General features: G+C 34.7%; 1 protein-coding gene across 1 annotated transcript in view; it reads left to right on the top strand.

Annotated features, from left to right (window-relative positions):
• Positions 1 to 2,456: 2,456 nt before the first annotated feature.
• Positions 2,457 to 15,924, top strand: part of EMB3012 (embryo defective 3012) — a 36,862-nt gene continuing 23,394 nt past the window's right edge. The window contains 19 exon segments of the mRNA XM_086442068.1: positions 2,457 to 2,771; positions 2,874 to 3,139; positions 3,942 to 4,108; positions 4,192 to 4,408; positions 5,060 to 5,406; positions 7,471 to 7,650; positions 7,823 to 7,961; positions 8,040 to 8,188; positions 10,683 to 10,794; positions 10,886 to 11,481; positions 11,675 to 11,798; positions 11,940 to 12,205; positions 13,196 to 13,315; positions 13,442 to 13,504; positions 13,998 to 14,189; positions 14,864 to 14,923; positions 14,995 to 15,063; positions 15,357 to 15,500; positions 15,601 to 15,720. Coding sequence (XP_086298194.1) covers positions 2,602 to 2,771; positions 2,874 to 3,139; positions 3,942 to 4,108; positions 4,192 to 4,408; positions 5,060 to 5,406; positions 7,471 to 7,650; positions 7,823 to 7,961; positions 8,040 to 8,188; positions 10,683 to 10,794; positions 10,886 to 11,481; positions 11,675 to 11,798; positions 11,940 to 12,205; positions 13,196 to 13,315; positions 13,442 to 13,504; positions 13,998 to 14,189; positions 14,864 to 14,923; positions 14,995 to 15,063; positions 15,357 to 15,500; positions 15,601 to 15,720 — 3,501 coding nt within the window. The 5' untranslated portion in view covers positions 2,457 to 2,601.

The raw sequence follows: 15,924 nt of genomic DNA, 5'->3' as shown, positions 1-15,924 counted from the left end.
AATATTTGTCTAAAAGATATCGAATTAGATTCAAACTTATAAGTTATTTCTCTTCCTTTATTAAATTACTCCCGGTTTTAAAGGTCATAATTTTTCAACAATTATTAAGAATAATTGAAGTTAAAATGGATAAAATAATAAAATAATAAAGTTGCTAAGGTACCATTAAGAATGGGGAAAATGAAAAAGACAATAAAATAAGTTAAAGGGACAAAAGAGGAAAAATAGTTAAGTTTGAGAGGTATTATTGAAAAATGAAGTAGAGGAGGAAAGTTAATAAAATGGTCACTTTATTTGCACACACCAAAATGCCCAATTGTACCCACTTGCTTGGGATACCCACTTTAACTTTAAAATATCTAATTGCACATACCTAATACATGTACTTTAATCTAAATTGCTTATTTCACCTACCTAAAAGGTACCAAATAAATTTTCTTATTATTTTTCATTATCCCTTATCATTTTCTTTTTCTATATCATTCATTTTTTTTTTTTTTTTTTGCATTTAGGGAGGTTTCAATCAAGGTTTTAAGCTTTGATTATATTTGTTTTTCTTACCTAAACATTTCCAATTGAGTCGAAACCTTTCACATGAAAATTTTGTTTGATAAATGCTTATTGATTTTGTTTTGTAAGATTTCATAAGTACTTACTGAATCGATTTTGTAATATTTAGTGGAAAGTTTTGTTTAGTTGGTACCTATCGATTTTGTTTGATAATATTTGATAGGTACATACTGAATCTATTATAATAAATTCAGTATGAACATATCAAATTTTTTTAAAGTTTTCTAATTGAAAATCGTCGTTTCGAGATTTTAATAATGATTTTTTCCATCTTTCTTGATAATTAAATGCAAAAACGTAAAATAAATAAAATAGTTTGAAGAAAAAAATAATTAAAACCTAATCTCCATTGATTAAATTTCTCACAAAATTCAAAAGGAGATGAATATGAAAAATGAGAAGAAGAACAATGAGAAATGAAGGAAGAAGAAATGAGTTTTTTTGTTCAATAGGTAGCGGTGTGTGCGATAAGTAATAACAAAAAGATAAAATTGAAAGAAAAAAGAAAACAAGATTAATTAAAAGAAAAATTATGTGGGTGCAATTGGCTGTTTTGGTGTATGCAAATAGAGCGGCCCTTAATAAAATTAGAGGATATTAATGGAAAGGATAAGGGGAGGAAAGAATAAAAATAAAATTGAAGGGGTAAAGAAAAAAATGCAATAAAAGGGGGAGTTTGTACCCCATTATATTATAATTAGATGAAATGTCCATCTTTGCACAAAAGTGTAATAATAATGAGATCTGCAATTGTTTTATTATATAGATATTTTTTTGAATATTCCTATATAAATCGCCTACAATAGTTCATCATAAATGACATTTAGTTCCATCATTTTAATTTTAGTCCTCCCCTTCCTGGGTGGCATTTACCTAATCCACATCCATCCACATCTCCCTATTCCAATCTAATGCCCAAATGAATGATATTTCTGGTAAGACAAAGGAATACTTGTCACTTTTAACATAGACAAGGAGTTCTCCCTTGACACCCTGAACGTAATCCTTAAATGTTTTAAATGCTCTTCTAATGTATATTGATAAACAACAATATCATCCAAGTAGACCACCATAAATTAGTCCAAGTAGGCGTGGGAAATCTTATTTATGAGTATGCAAAATGTGGCTGGAGCATTCGTAAGGCCGAATGACAGGACTATAAACCCGTAAGATTAACAATTTAACTTAAGACCCCTACATCTCATTAAAAAAATTGAAGATTAAAAGAATATTTATAATATTTCAACAAAATGACTAAGATGGATACGAGCAATCATTTTGATTTAAAAGACCTCGATAACAAGTAAATTTAAATATATTGTGTAAGCATGTTGGAAGATTTTTGTTTTTGTTGTCGACGTCTACTTTGTTTGTAAGAATATATTTTCATGGCCATTAGATGTTGAAAGTTGGGCCTCAACCAAGAAGTTAGTAGCTCTGTTGATTTCCTTGGATACATGAACAAAACAATTAAGACAAGGAAAAACGAATAAGACGAATCTCTTACCCTTTGAGTTTGTATTTTCACGGATAAAATTCATCCGAGCAAATCCATATAATCCATCCTAAAAGACTTCTTACCCAAATTAATAGATAGGTGAAACCCCCAAAAGTCCATCAAGTCATCAAATATTGAATTATTCAATATCTTTAGACCAACAAGAGCATAGTTGGGGTGTAATAAGTTACAGTTGGAATGTCAATATAATTTCTCAAAATTAATTATTTTTAGCTAAAGGCTGATTGACTACTCTTCAAGTGTAGACCATGGTCAAAGGATGTGTATTAGATTCACCGAAATGTAGAGGGACGTGTCACGTGCCTAAATCACCTCCAAACACAAATTAAAATAATAATTACAGAAATTACACCTGAAGCATGTGAAAACCAACATTCGTCCCATCCAAGCAAGTTACTGAACGCACGTTGTTCCCACTCGATGCAGTTTCCCGCTTAAATTAGTGGGAAATGCTCAGTTGAGTGTAACTCCTGAAGCAGAGTCACTAGGGTTTTTCACTAAAGCTTAGAGAGATGTCGATCGTCGCTTCTTTATCCGTACTATTTCTTCTTCTACTAACCAATTTCCCTAAATCAGAGTCAGTTACAGGTCCTCACATAGCTGATGTGAACCTATTATTACCTCCTCACATGACTTATCCAGTGGAGTATCGTCTTCAAGGTAGCGATGGCTGCTTTTCATGGTACGTAAGAGTTCAAACATCAAACACTTCATCTTCATTTTTAAAACCGAGGTTTTGAACCTCAAGAACAGTTTTTGATTTGTTGTTGTTGTTTTTCTTCAGGTCTTGGGATCACCACGACATTCTATTTGTTCAACCTGAGTTCAATTCCAGTTCTCGATGCTCGACAAGTGCTCGGTTGAGATCGATTTCTCCTTATGGTGGTAGGAAGGAGACGGCTGTTTACGCGGCTGATCTACGTACCGGGATTGTAATTCGATGTAAAGTTTTCATCGATAAGATCTCCAGAATCCAGATTTTTCACAATTCGGTTAAACTTGACCTAGATGGACTTGCAACACTCCGTGTCCGTGCTTTTGACGACGAAGGTATCCCCAACATGTTTGTTTAATTGGAAGCATTTTGGGATCAAATTGTAGTTTACTCAGTACTCTGTGTTATTAGTTGTAACTATTTGCATTTGATTGGATTTCGGTGTAGAGTTCCAATTGGAAACATTTTGGAATCAAATGGTAGTTTACTCAGTAATTCGTGTGTTATTAGTTGTAGTTATCCCCAAAATGTTATAGTTATATTTAATTGGAAGCATTTTGTGATCAAATGGTAGTTTACTCAGTAATCTATATGTTATTAGTTATAATTATTTGCATTTGATTGGATTTAGGTGTGGAGTTCCAATTGGAATCAAATGGTAGTTTACTCAGTAATTTGTGTCTTATTAGTTGTAGTTATCCCCAAAATGTTATAGTTATAATTAATTGGAATCATTTTGTGATCAAATGGTAGTTTACTCAGTAATCTATATGTTATTAGTTGTAATTATTTGCATTTGATTGGATTTCAGTGTAGATAACTGATTGGAAGTTTTTGGGATCAAATGGCAGTTTACTCAGTAATTTGTGTGTTACTTGTTGTAGTTATTTGCATTTAATTGGATTTTCAGTGTAGATTTCTAACAGCAAGCACTTAGGGATCAGTTTACTCAGTAATTTGTGTGTTATAAGTTGTAGCTATTTGCGTTTGATTGAATTTCAGTGTAGATTCTGATTGGAAGTTTTTTGGGATCAAATGGTAGCTTGATCAGTAATTTGTGTGTTTTTAGTTGTAGTTATTTGCATTTGATTCGATTTTGGGAACGAATGGTAGTTTACTAGGTAATTTGTGTTGCAGAGAATGTGTTTTCATCATTGGTTGGTTTGCAATTTATGTGGCGGCTTGAGCCTCAAGATTATGGAGGGAATCATCATCTTGTTCATGTTCCCTTGAAGGAATCTCCCTTGAGTGATTGTGGAGGTTTCTGTGGAGACTTAGATATGCAAATAAAACTGGAAGATAGTGTAAGTTTGATGCCAACAGTTTTCTTATTGATTACTAGTGATAATAATTAAGATTCAGTTAGTTTCCTTGTTATTTGATGCAGGGTGTTTTCTCGGACTTATATGTGGTGAGAGGAACTGAAATTGGCCATGAGGTCGTTTCTGTGAATTTGATTGAGCCGGAATTCAAGCTTACGGCAGATAATATTGGCTTAACTGTTGCGGAAGCCATGTCTATCGAGCCTCCATCCCCTGTTTTTGTTATCATTGGTGCATCTGTTCATTATAGTCTTAAAGTTATCCGTCAGAATACTCCTCAAGGTCTTCTAATATGAACCCGTTTTAGTTTTTAATGTGCTACTGATTTACTTCATTTGCAATTGGCACAAAATCTGGTATACCGTATACATAAATTGAACTGCAGAAGTTGTTGCTAAGGATCTATATGATGCAAAGGAAATGCTTTCCTGGGAAAATACTTCCCAGGAGAATGGTCTCTAGAAATGGATTTCTTCACAAAATGTTTCCTGGTGAATTTTATTGCACCTAGGAAAATGTCAAAAAGCGAAGTTGTTTTTAGTTTTGGAGTTGGTGCTAATCAAGAGAAAATGACATTAGAATTTTCCCACCCACACAAGAAAAGCATTTCTTGGAGACGGGTTGGAGAATATTTCCCTTCAAGACTGGGAGATTGTTTTCTGGGGAGAATTACTTTCCATGAAAATCTGCTATCGTACACCTTCAAATTGCATTTTCCCAAGAAAACCTTTTTCTCGCTGATTTCCTATGCAATCATACGTACCCTAGTTTACAAAGTTAAGGCTTGAAAGAACATCTAATTGTCTTCCATTGACATGCTAGCCCATTCCCAATTTATGATTTATATGCTAGAGGGAAGTAGATTGTTTATATTTTATTGAATTATGAATATTCTCTATAACGATCTAATATTCTTCTCATTGTCTACTGTAGTAATAGTTTTACCATCTCCACATCACCAGTGGCATGTGTGGAACTCTTCGGTCGCTCAAGTGGACTCTTTGATGGGTGTAGCTCATGCATTGAACTTAGGGATTACAACTATCACTGTTGAAGATACCAGAGTTGCAGGTCACATGCAAATGTCGTCCCTTCATGTTGTCTTACCGGGCACTTTATGTCTATACAAATTACCTGTGGATGCTAATGGTGATCCTATTGAAGGAATAAAAGCAACTCCATCCACTGGCCGCTGGTATGTAGTTGCTGGCCTACAATATATCATTTACATGAAGGTTGTCTCACTTGGACCTGATGCACACGAAATATATATTACAGAGGTATATCTCCCTTTTATTACTTTTATTACCATTACCATTACGACCACTACTATTTTTTTACAAGCTAATGGAAAAAGAGGTACGCATCCCCTTATTGACATCATAGTCACCAAGTCGGGGTTCGGGAAAAAGTCGGCAAGGGAAAAAGTCGGAAAAAACTGAAAAATCGGGATAAAAATGGGAAAAAATCGAAATAGTGTTAAGGTAATATATATTTTTCTACTAAGTGATGTTATCATTTATACATCAAATCCTATTTTAAACTTAAGAATAAATTGTCTTTGAAAAAAACATTTTTTTTGGGGTCAAAATCGTGACTTTTTAAAAAAAGTCATGATTGAATTGCCAGTCTTTAAAATCACGATTTAAACACAATTTTTTGAAAAAGGCGGCGACTATGATTGACATGAGTGTTTTTTTAATCGGTGTTGGTGCTTTTTTTTAACCAACTTCTGTTACAAGTTCTATGACTCATAAATTATAGGTTGGTGATCAGTGGGAGGTCGATGTGCATGTTGAAAAAGCATTGTAGTTTGCAACCCATGTTTCATTTGTAGAAAACATTGATTCTTGGACTACCTACATGTCACTAAAATTAAATGTTCATCACATTTGATTGTGATTAGCATGCACATCATTAAGGACCATAGCCGGTAGCAACCGTTATTTCGTTCTAAGAAGAAGAAAGTAAAGATGATATGTCAAATTCGTTAAAGATGGCATGGAATAATTTTAAACGATAGCTTTGACAGCTATATATATATATATTATAGATGAATATCAAAAAAGAAGGGTAGAGGTTGAGAAGACCTACCACATGCAAAGTTACTAAGAAAAAAATGAGCCTGAATGTATGTAACAAGATACATCCCATTTTCTTTCTTGAAAAGTATAAATTTATTTATGAAAAAAAAATGTCGATGGTCGAGATAACTATTGAGAAAGTACAGCATCTTTAAGACCAACTACAATAATGAAAGAAACGATATTACAATTACCTAAACACCCTTTACGAAACTACCTTTGCGAATTAGGTTATTCTAAAGTGTTAAGCCACGGACCCAAAGTTGAATCGAGCAAACCAATGAACCCGGTAACATGGTTCTAGACAGCACGAGTTCCTCTTGATTGTTTGGCCATGTGAGCACTCTTTCATTCAATGGAAGGTCAATTAGCGTGTAGCAATTTAGGAACTCCGTGAAGATTTTTCATATTTTTCATTATTCTTGATCCCCTTTTTTCCCATGCGTGAAGCTGATGACATTAAAATCTCCTTCGATTCACCATAGACAGGCCTGAAACATAGTGACGCCATCAAGCTCCTCCCAAACTTGATTCTGATTCCCGATCATTGTAGGTCCATGGATTCCGGAAAAACCCAGTACATGCATAACTAGTTGAATCTGTGGTACTCGTGATAACCAGATGATTAGGTCTTTACCATATCTTTTTGGGCAGATCAATCATTTATCAGTAGATGCCTCGGCATTTTACCTTTTTTGTCAGTAGGAGCGAAGATAAAAGATTTTTTTTTTTTTTTTAAAGTAAAAAGAAGTTTTAATAAGATAAAAGATATTGTAACTTTCTAACAATGAAGTTTATCTTACCACTGCTCAAAAAAGAAGTGAAATCAGTACTGTGTAGGGTTTTTTTTTTTTTTTGGGCTCTACATTGCTTGTCTAAAGCCCAAATAATGGAGGAATGTTACATAAGGTTGGCAACCGGTCTAAAAACTTTACTATCTCCTATCATGAAGCATGTTACATCGTTAAATTGAATGAAGGAACAGATTTGTTCAGTGGCGGCCTACCCCATATATTTGGGATAAGGCTTTGGTGATGATGATGAAGACTTTGTTGAGTTTCTATTTGGGTTTATTTTTCTGAGAATGCTTTTTTACACCATGCTCATTTCTCCATGTGAAAATCAATTTTTTCCTTATAGGACTTCTTCGGTTTTGTTGTTTAATTCTCTTGGTGAATAAAAATTATACTTTAGTTGGTGTATTTCTTTTTTCTCCTTCACCGAGTTCTTTTATACTTAAAATTCCTCCCCGTTGTGCAGAGCAATGATATCAAGTTGCAGTACAACGAGTCTGCATATTGGACAACGTTTGTGGTGCCAGATAATATCACTGCTAAACATGGTTGGCAGAGTTGTAGAATCCTAAAAGCAACTTCACGGGGGCTGGGAAGATTGACTGCTTCCTTATCTTATCATAGTGGGCTTCCAGAAACAACCAAGGTGTGGCCAACTTTGCTATTTTCTTGTATTTGATGGGGGAGGAACTTATACCCATACGCACAAATGGCATCCTTGCACTCTTTGGAGTATGGCTGGGGGTGGGGATGTTCTTTTTAAAATTACACTGTTTAAGCAAGTATTGGCTGCTTTCTACTGATAATTGCACCTTTAGGTTCTTGAAATTGTGCAAGAAGTCATGGTCTGCAATCAAGTGAAGTTTGACATGGGAAATATTAATGATTCCTCTAAATTCATTCACCTTCCTTGGGCACCCGGAGTTTATCAAGAATTGGAGCTAAGGGCAACAGGAGGTCAGGGATTTTGAGTTTTGATGTTTTAAATAATTCACTTGTGACACTACTCTCAAACTTGGGATTCACAAACTGCAGGTTGTATGGAAACATCCTTGGATTATAAGTGGTATTCTTCTGATGTGGACATTGTATCTGTATCTGCTTCTGGGGTTGTCCGGGCAAAGAAGCCTGGTCAGGCTACGATTAAAGTGGTATCTGTTTTCGATTCGATGAATTATGATGAGGTATTGATATTCCAGTAGCATTATAGATGCTTGTGTTGCTTTCTTGTCCAAGCAAACATTTATTTATTTATATTTACTATTGTTCTGATTGGGAACAAAAATCTGGTTACTCAGATGAGCAGAAATAGTTTTTGTTGATAGTCATGCTTCTCTTGATAGTTCCCTTCATATCGTGGGTATGGATGGGAAAAAAGATTTTACATTTCATGCTTTTAATTTATTGTGGGACTAGATAAAACATTAAGTTGGACACAAGAAATGAACTAGGCTAGACGAGACCAACAGGATTTCGGTCAATTGGTTAATATTTGTTTAGACAATCTAATATTCAGAATATCCTGTCCAAATAATAATCCATTCTTTACTTGCTTTTAATTTGAATTGCATTGTATTTAAAAAGACAATTTCTGTGTGCTTTGACCTTCCATTGTTATAGTTTATCCATTTATTTTCTGTAGTTTTTGTAAAAGTCTATAATAAATATAGTGCTGAAATTCTTATTTCTTGTTTTCTATGTGGTATGTGGTATCAGTGAATCCTAGACCTAGAATAGGATCTGGATATTGCATCTGAATGGGCTGTTTGATCCTGTTTAACATGGGGCTCATACTGGGGCCTGAGCTGATCCTGTGGATGGTGTCAGGACAGTACCACATTCAGGTGGGTTATTTAACTCACGCATCTCATAGATACCAAACGGAGAGAAATTTGAATTATTTTGTTATTGTGAAGATGCATGTTTATATATGATACATTAATTTGTTCACACTAAATATAGGAATCTGGAATGAATTTTTCAACAAAACCTTTGCACAGGGGTTTGAATATGGTTTCTTTCTACAACATTTATGCTTTTAAAAAATATATTGGCACAGCAGTATCGGGTTTCATTATGTTATTTTAGGTGGTAGTTGTGAATTATGATATCCAGCCTACTAAGAATTACGAGGTATTTTAGTTCATTAGAGTTAGATAATTGGTTCAAGAAGTTTGATGTTGTTTATTTTCAACCAGAAAAGTGCATGTCGAAAGTATTAAGATATCATGCTCAATATGGTTATAAACCATTGCTCTTCCAATTCTTTATGGTCATTACTGGGGTTTATTTGTTCTCCTTTCAGTGTTGGATGTTGATGGTACTCTGGAGTTGCCTAGTGAATTCTTGTGACTTCTAAGGGCCTTTGAGTACTATCTCGGGCGGGGATTCTGGAGGGATATCATGAAAGTTCAATCTGAGTTTAAAAGAGTAATCATATTTAAGGTTGATAGAGAAGATAAGATAATTTATAGGGAAAATGGTGTGGAGAAAGCCCTTTCAAAGTACCTTTCCAATCCTTTATGTTTGTCATACAAGTAGGAATCATTAATCTGGGATTTTATAATTTAAAATGACGAAGATTTGTCATGAGATTTTGGTTTCAGAAGAAGTCTTAATGATGAAGAGCTGGAATCCCCTTCTATGCTTCTCACGAAACTTTCTAGTATCCACATAAATCCATCCATTTCAGACAAGAGATTCTGGATTTGAGATCGAGATAGTGGCTTCATAATTAGACCCTTTTATAAAACATAGGGGAATGAAGCCAGTTCTCTCTTTCCGTCATCTTTCATTTTGGGATCTAGAGTTCCTTCCATGGTTGCCACCTTTTTTTGGACCTCATGTCTCCACAAAATTCTAAACATTGATTATTTCAGGTCCCGGAATGTAATTTTTAGTTTCTATTTCTTATGCAAGAAAAATGCGGAAAATGTGAACCATTTGGTTATTGGGTGTTCAGGATTTCATTCGTTTTGTTGTTCATTTTCCCTTCAATTTGGAATGGCCTGGATCTTATCCAATTTAGTTCTTGAAGTATATTTTGTTAGGACTCTACAGCTGTAGATACCTCTTCTGTTTTAGCTGGCAAATTTAGCCTTCTCGATTGTCGAGCGGGTGTAGTCTGTGGAGGATGCTTCCCTTCGCCATTTGCTGGGGCATTGGTAAGGAAATGATTCATGGGGTTTTCAAAGCAAAAGTAGAGGACATCTAGAACATTAGGATCAACATAAAGGCCTTGCTTTGTCGTGGTCAACTGTTTTTGAGGAATGCTAAAGGATTTTATTTGAAGATCTCTTTTTTAGATGGAACATGATTGTTATTGTGTCCCAAGCTTTGTTGTTGTTTTTTTTTCTTCCCGTTTTTTCACTTGGTTGGTCTTTTGAACTCTGGGTTTTTGTACATTCTTTCTTACTTATCAAAAAAATAAAATAAAATATTGGTAATGATATTCTGTTAATGAATTTACCTTCATACTCTTTGATCTTAAGCTCTAAATCCTTCTCTGTACATCTGGTTTCTGTTGAGAGTTATTTTATACTTACATAGTTAATATTGCCTAACTAATGTACTAGGTCTATTCACACTCTTACAGATGGAGTCATCAGCTGTTGGCCGGTTCGATCTTTATTCTTCTTCTTCATTATTGACTTCATGTTGTCGTTCTTTTAATTGTAGGTGGTCATTAAAGTTTCAATTCCTTCATCAATGGTTATGCTACATAACTTCCCTGTAGAGACTGTTGTAGGAACATATCTTCAAGCTGCAGTGACATTGAAAGCCTCCGACGGTGATTATCTAGAAGATGTTTTATTTTTATTTTTTTATTATTACTTTATTTTCCAGTTCTCTTTGTTATGTATGTGATTTGAAATTTTCAGGTAGCCATTTCGACAGGTGTGATTCTTTTAGTTCCTTTGTAAGGTGGAAATCTGGAAGCGAGTCTTTCAAAATCGTCAATACATCAGGGAAGGCATCTGCCTTCAACAAGTTACAAGACATTGAGGATTTTAAATCACTTTATAGTCCTCCATGTGCATGGACCTATATATATGCGTTGAGTGTTGGTCGAGCTTTTCTGCATGCAACTTTGTCCAAAGAATTGCAATCTTCTGATCGCCCATCAGATGGATCGAATGTTTTGAAAGCCTCTTCACTTATAGCTGCGTATGATCCTCTTGTTATGCAACAGGCCGGGGATGGAAACAAATTTGGGGGTTACTCGGTTGATTTGCCTAGGGAAGAAGCTGGTGTTCTGTTGGAAACCTTGAATGAGCTGAATCTTGTTCCTGGAACAGAATTAAATGTAATGCTTGTCGGAGGACCTGAACCATGGGACCATGGTGTTGAGTTTCTTGTAAGTGTAGACATTTTTAATGAGGAACATAGACCGTTTGATGACGGAGTTCATGTGGTTCATGCATCTGCAAATAGAGGGCGACTGTATAGAATTTTGTGCCTAACATTGGGCAACTTTGTAAGATTTTGCATCTCATCTTCTTTTCTTTTCCTTCTTTTTTTGGGATAAATTCTCATTTACTATATATATTTTTTTGGTTTGCCTTTCTTTTCTCCATTTATTTTTTAAGATAAGATATACTTAATAAAATACCTATATTTGATATTTTTGAGTGAATTTCTCAACTTACTCTCCTGTTTCACTGACACAGCAACTGGTTTTCTCACGTGGCAACTTGGTTGGTGACGACCATCCACTGCCAGCTATAGAAAAAGTGGAATTATCTCTTACATGTGCCTTTCCTTCTTCAATCACTCTGATTGCTAATGAACCTGGTACGAGTGATAATCCTCCATGAAACCTACGCCTATATTCCTATATATGTGCCTAATAACAGTTACCACTTGTTATGTTTCTGTTTTTATCCTTGTTTGCTTCTCATCTATTGGCGTGTAATTTCGCATCATACTTTTCAGTGAATACGCCTGATCTTATTTGGTCTGCGGCTCATGCTGATCACAGTCCGGGTGCAACACCTATTACTGTGCCAAATGGTTGCACTATTCGAGTAGCTGCAGTTGCCATCCATAACTCTGGAAAGGCTTTTGCAAATTCTTCATCTCTTTGCTTAAAGTGGGAATTGAGCAATTGTAATGGGTTGACCTACTGGAATGCTAATGAGATAGAAAGTTCTAAGGCCAGTTGGGAGAGGTTTTTGGTTTTAAAGAATGCATCGGGACTGGTAAGACCTAATTAATGCTACTTATATCTACCCATTATTGTGTATCATAATATTTTTGAGCTTTTTTGGAGGTTGACCCTCTTTGTTGCTCTAATGCGATATTGGGAATTTGGAATTAGAAGGAAATGCTAATCCTAGAGGGATCTTTGGGCAATTCAATTGTTGTCGGATTAGGATTGCAAGAGTGAAAGAAACTTTTTAGCTAAGATTAATATATGAAAGGCTTTAGGCTTGCATGATATTCCAATCATTGTTTTAAATGCTAAGGCGTGAGGTGAGGTGTTTCCCTAGCCAAAGTCTGAGACATAAGCCTCACGAGCATAAATTTTTGAAATATAAATAATTAATTATAATTATACAAATAAATAAATATAAAATACTCTAATCAAGTGAAGATTGGATGAAAAAAGAAAAAAGAAAAAAGAAAAAAGAAAAAAGAAAAAAGAAAAAAGAAAAAAGAAAAAAGAAAACATTATGGCAATTCACAATGTCAAATTCCAATGTTCTGCATCCAGTTTGGGAAATGGCTGTGGAGATTTGGGTTGGAACCTCATCAATCTCCCTTCTTGGTTAAATACAGTTATACTACCAAAAAAATGGTGTAAATATAGAAACTTGTATGTGCAGGGAGAGTTCTAAAAAAAAGTTTTCCAAATGAATAACTACTTATTTATCAAAACAAAATAGCCAACTGAAGTTAGAGCCCAATCTGGCTAGTGGTTATTAGTTGTCATTTTCTTGTTCCTACTGGATTGGTGCAATAATATTGTCAAGTAGTTAGTTTGTGTTAACCTTTTGTAGTTAGGTTCTCTAGTTAGTTTCTTACTTGAATTTATATGTTATGGTTGGTATTCTTTATTGAAATGTATGAATTTGAGATTGGGACTATTTTTGACTTTCTTAATATTTTGAATGATTATTTAATTTCATATTAAATGAAGTTTGTTTAACTTTGGTATTTGAACATAATGTATGTTGTTCACTGTTCAGTGCGTTGTCCGTGCTACTGTAATTGGATTCTCCGATACCATGACTGGTCATCTTCGTGAGAAAGCTTCTTCACTGCTTGAAAAGTCAGAAAATGTTCTCACAGATGCCATACGTTTGCAGGTCTGTAGCATATGATATTATAATATCCATGTTTGCCGGATGGCTTATGCTGATTTATCTTTTTTGCTTGTTCCTTTTTGTTTCCTTTTCTTATTATTCTTACTTGCAAATTGTGGGACCATGCAGCTCGTTTCTTCCCCAAGGGTTGTTCCAGAATTTATGTTATTATTTTTCAATGCTGATGTAAAGGTATTTAGATTTCATAACCCTTGCCACTATTTTGATGCATAACTTTGTCTAAACTGATCTGTAATCATCATGTTTATACAATTTTTTAATGTCCCATAAGAAAGTTGTATTTGCCTGTTTATCATGCATCTATGCATGCCTTGCACAATCTAGTCATTTCTTATGACAAGATTTGATGAGCAGTACTATTTCAAGTCTTCTTATTTATTTTGATTGGTAAGCTGGGGCAATTCTACCCATTCATTAAAGAAAAATAGGGAGTCACATTTGAATGTAAGTACAAGTGAGATCCTCTACAAGAACAGGCGATAAATATGGAGGGATACATTGAATGCATAGATCATAGACAAGCTACTTAAACCAACTTCTGTCCATTTCACTTTAATCAATTTATTACAACTTGGGTCAATTTCTTTTCTGTTATCTTGGTTCTGGTTTTCCCCATATTAGTAATTTTAAATAAAATGAGAATTTCTTGGAATGTCTTTACCAGGTAAATCTGTCGATTACTGGAGGGACCTGTTTCCTAGATGCCGTTGTGAATGATACTCGTGTCGTAGAAGTAATTCAAGCACCACCTAGTTTGCAGTGCTTGCCTCTGATGCTTGGTCCTAGAGGGTTGGGAACTGCACTTGTTACTGTTTATGATAATGGACTTGCTCCTCCTGTTGCAGCCTCTGCTGTGGTAATTTTTTTTTTCTGATGTATTTTTATATTGGATTACTTCATTGGTTTGATAATTTCACATTTTATTATGTGTAGTTCTTCCTCCTGGAACTCCACCTTCTTGCTTGTGACAGAGATAAAAGGAGATCTCACTTTGGTCTTTACTTCATGTATTACTGTTTTACAAAATCTCGTGGATAATTTTTTTTTATGAGACTTTTACTTGCATCTCTGTTCCTCTTGTTCCTTTTTTATGAATATATAGATCTTATTAGAAAAGCAGAAAAACGAAGTATAAGAGCAACCAAGAAGGTCGAGATGACCTATCAAGTACCCAAAAAAGAAGAGCAGAAGTAAAAGAGAGAAAAAAAAAGAAACAGAAAAAAAATAAACAAAAGGACCACACACCCCTAAAACCTGCCCCTCTCCATTCACAGTCCAATCCCTTCTAAAAATATCATCAAAGAAAAGCCCTTTAAAATTGGGAATGAACGAGATCCATATTCAATTTTTACACACCAACTACTTTTGGATATTATGGCTTTTGCAAGTGTCTTACGTTTTCATCACACGGTTTGATTTTCAATCATTTCTTAGATCGTTCATCTTTGCTGTCTACCATGTCCATTACAGTTATGCTACCTTCACTAACTCTACTTTTTTATGATGTCATGGTTAACATAAATTTTACAGGTTCAAGTTGCAGATGTGGACTGGATTAAGATCATTTCACAAGAAGATATAAGCCTTATGGTAATTTGGATATTTGTTTTTGTTTTTTTTGTTTCTGTTGGAAGTATGACGTTTACTTTGATGTTTTGTAGGAAGGGAGTGAAAAGTCTGTTGATATATTAGCAGGGGTTAACGATGGAGGTGTCTTCGACTCTTCTCAGGTTTGAACAATTTGTTGTCTGTATTATTTCTGATGCGTTTGTGTTCATTTCCGGTGTTTTATGGTCACATTTCTTGATCTGTATTCATTGAGCATATGTACTGAGTACTTGTGCCTGTATAATGTCTGGGTTCCCTGGCCAGTGATTCTTTCTTTTCCACGATGTATTTTCCACTTGCTACCCAATTATTCTAAAGCTTTGTTTTCCACAAAATGTATTTCCTTTGGAATCAATTTTTGTTTCTCGTAGATTATGTTCCTCTTTGGGCTTATGTTACGTTCCACTTGATGCAGTATGCCTATATGAATATTCATGTGCATATAGAGGATCCTATACTTGATCTTGTCAACATGCATGCCTCAAATCCTGGTGACAGAGAACTCAGTGTGCCAAAATTTGTAATTCGAGCAAAAAGTCTTGGGTTCACAACTCTTTATGTGAGTCCTCCATGTAGTCTTTTGCTTAATTACTAATATGGTTTGATTAACCCTCTTTTGGGTGTGTTACTAATTTACAAATAAATTTTGAAATCTGCAGGTCAGTGCTAGACGACATTCCGGCCATGAAATATTAAGTCAGCCTATTAAAGTAGAAGTCTATGCACCGCCAAGGATACATCCTGATGATATTTTCCTTGTGCCAGGTGCATCTTATGTGGTATGTGCCAGAATTTTCTTTTTTCCTTTTATCCATATGTTGATGACAGACAGTAATTTTGGAAATTGGAATTAAAATACTGGGATTGTAAAATAGTAAAAAATTTAACATAATTGCTTCAAATCTGAAGTTCACGTCTGTCTTAGCTTTATATCTGAAAGTGCATATGCATTCCAGTCTGTTATATAACTCAGGTTCTTTATC

This window comes from Akebia trifoliata, chromosome 5 (genome assembly GCF_017979445.1).
Source record: "Akebia trifoliata isolate Shusen 1 chromosome 5, ASM1797944v1, whole genome shotgun sequence".
Lineage (NCBI taxonomy): Eukaryota > Viridiplantae > Streptophyta > Magnoliopsida > Ranunculales > Lardizabalaceae > Akebia > Akebia trifoliata.
Note: the sequence above shows the minus strand (reverse complement) of the source record. Positions and strands in the feature narration are given on the sequence as shown.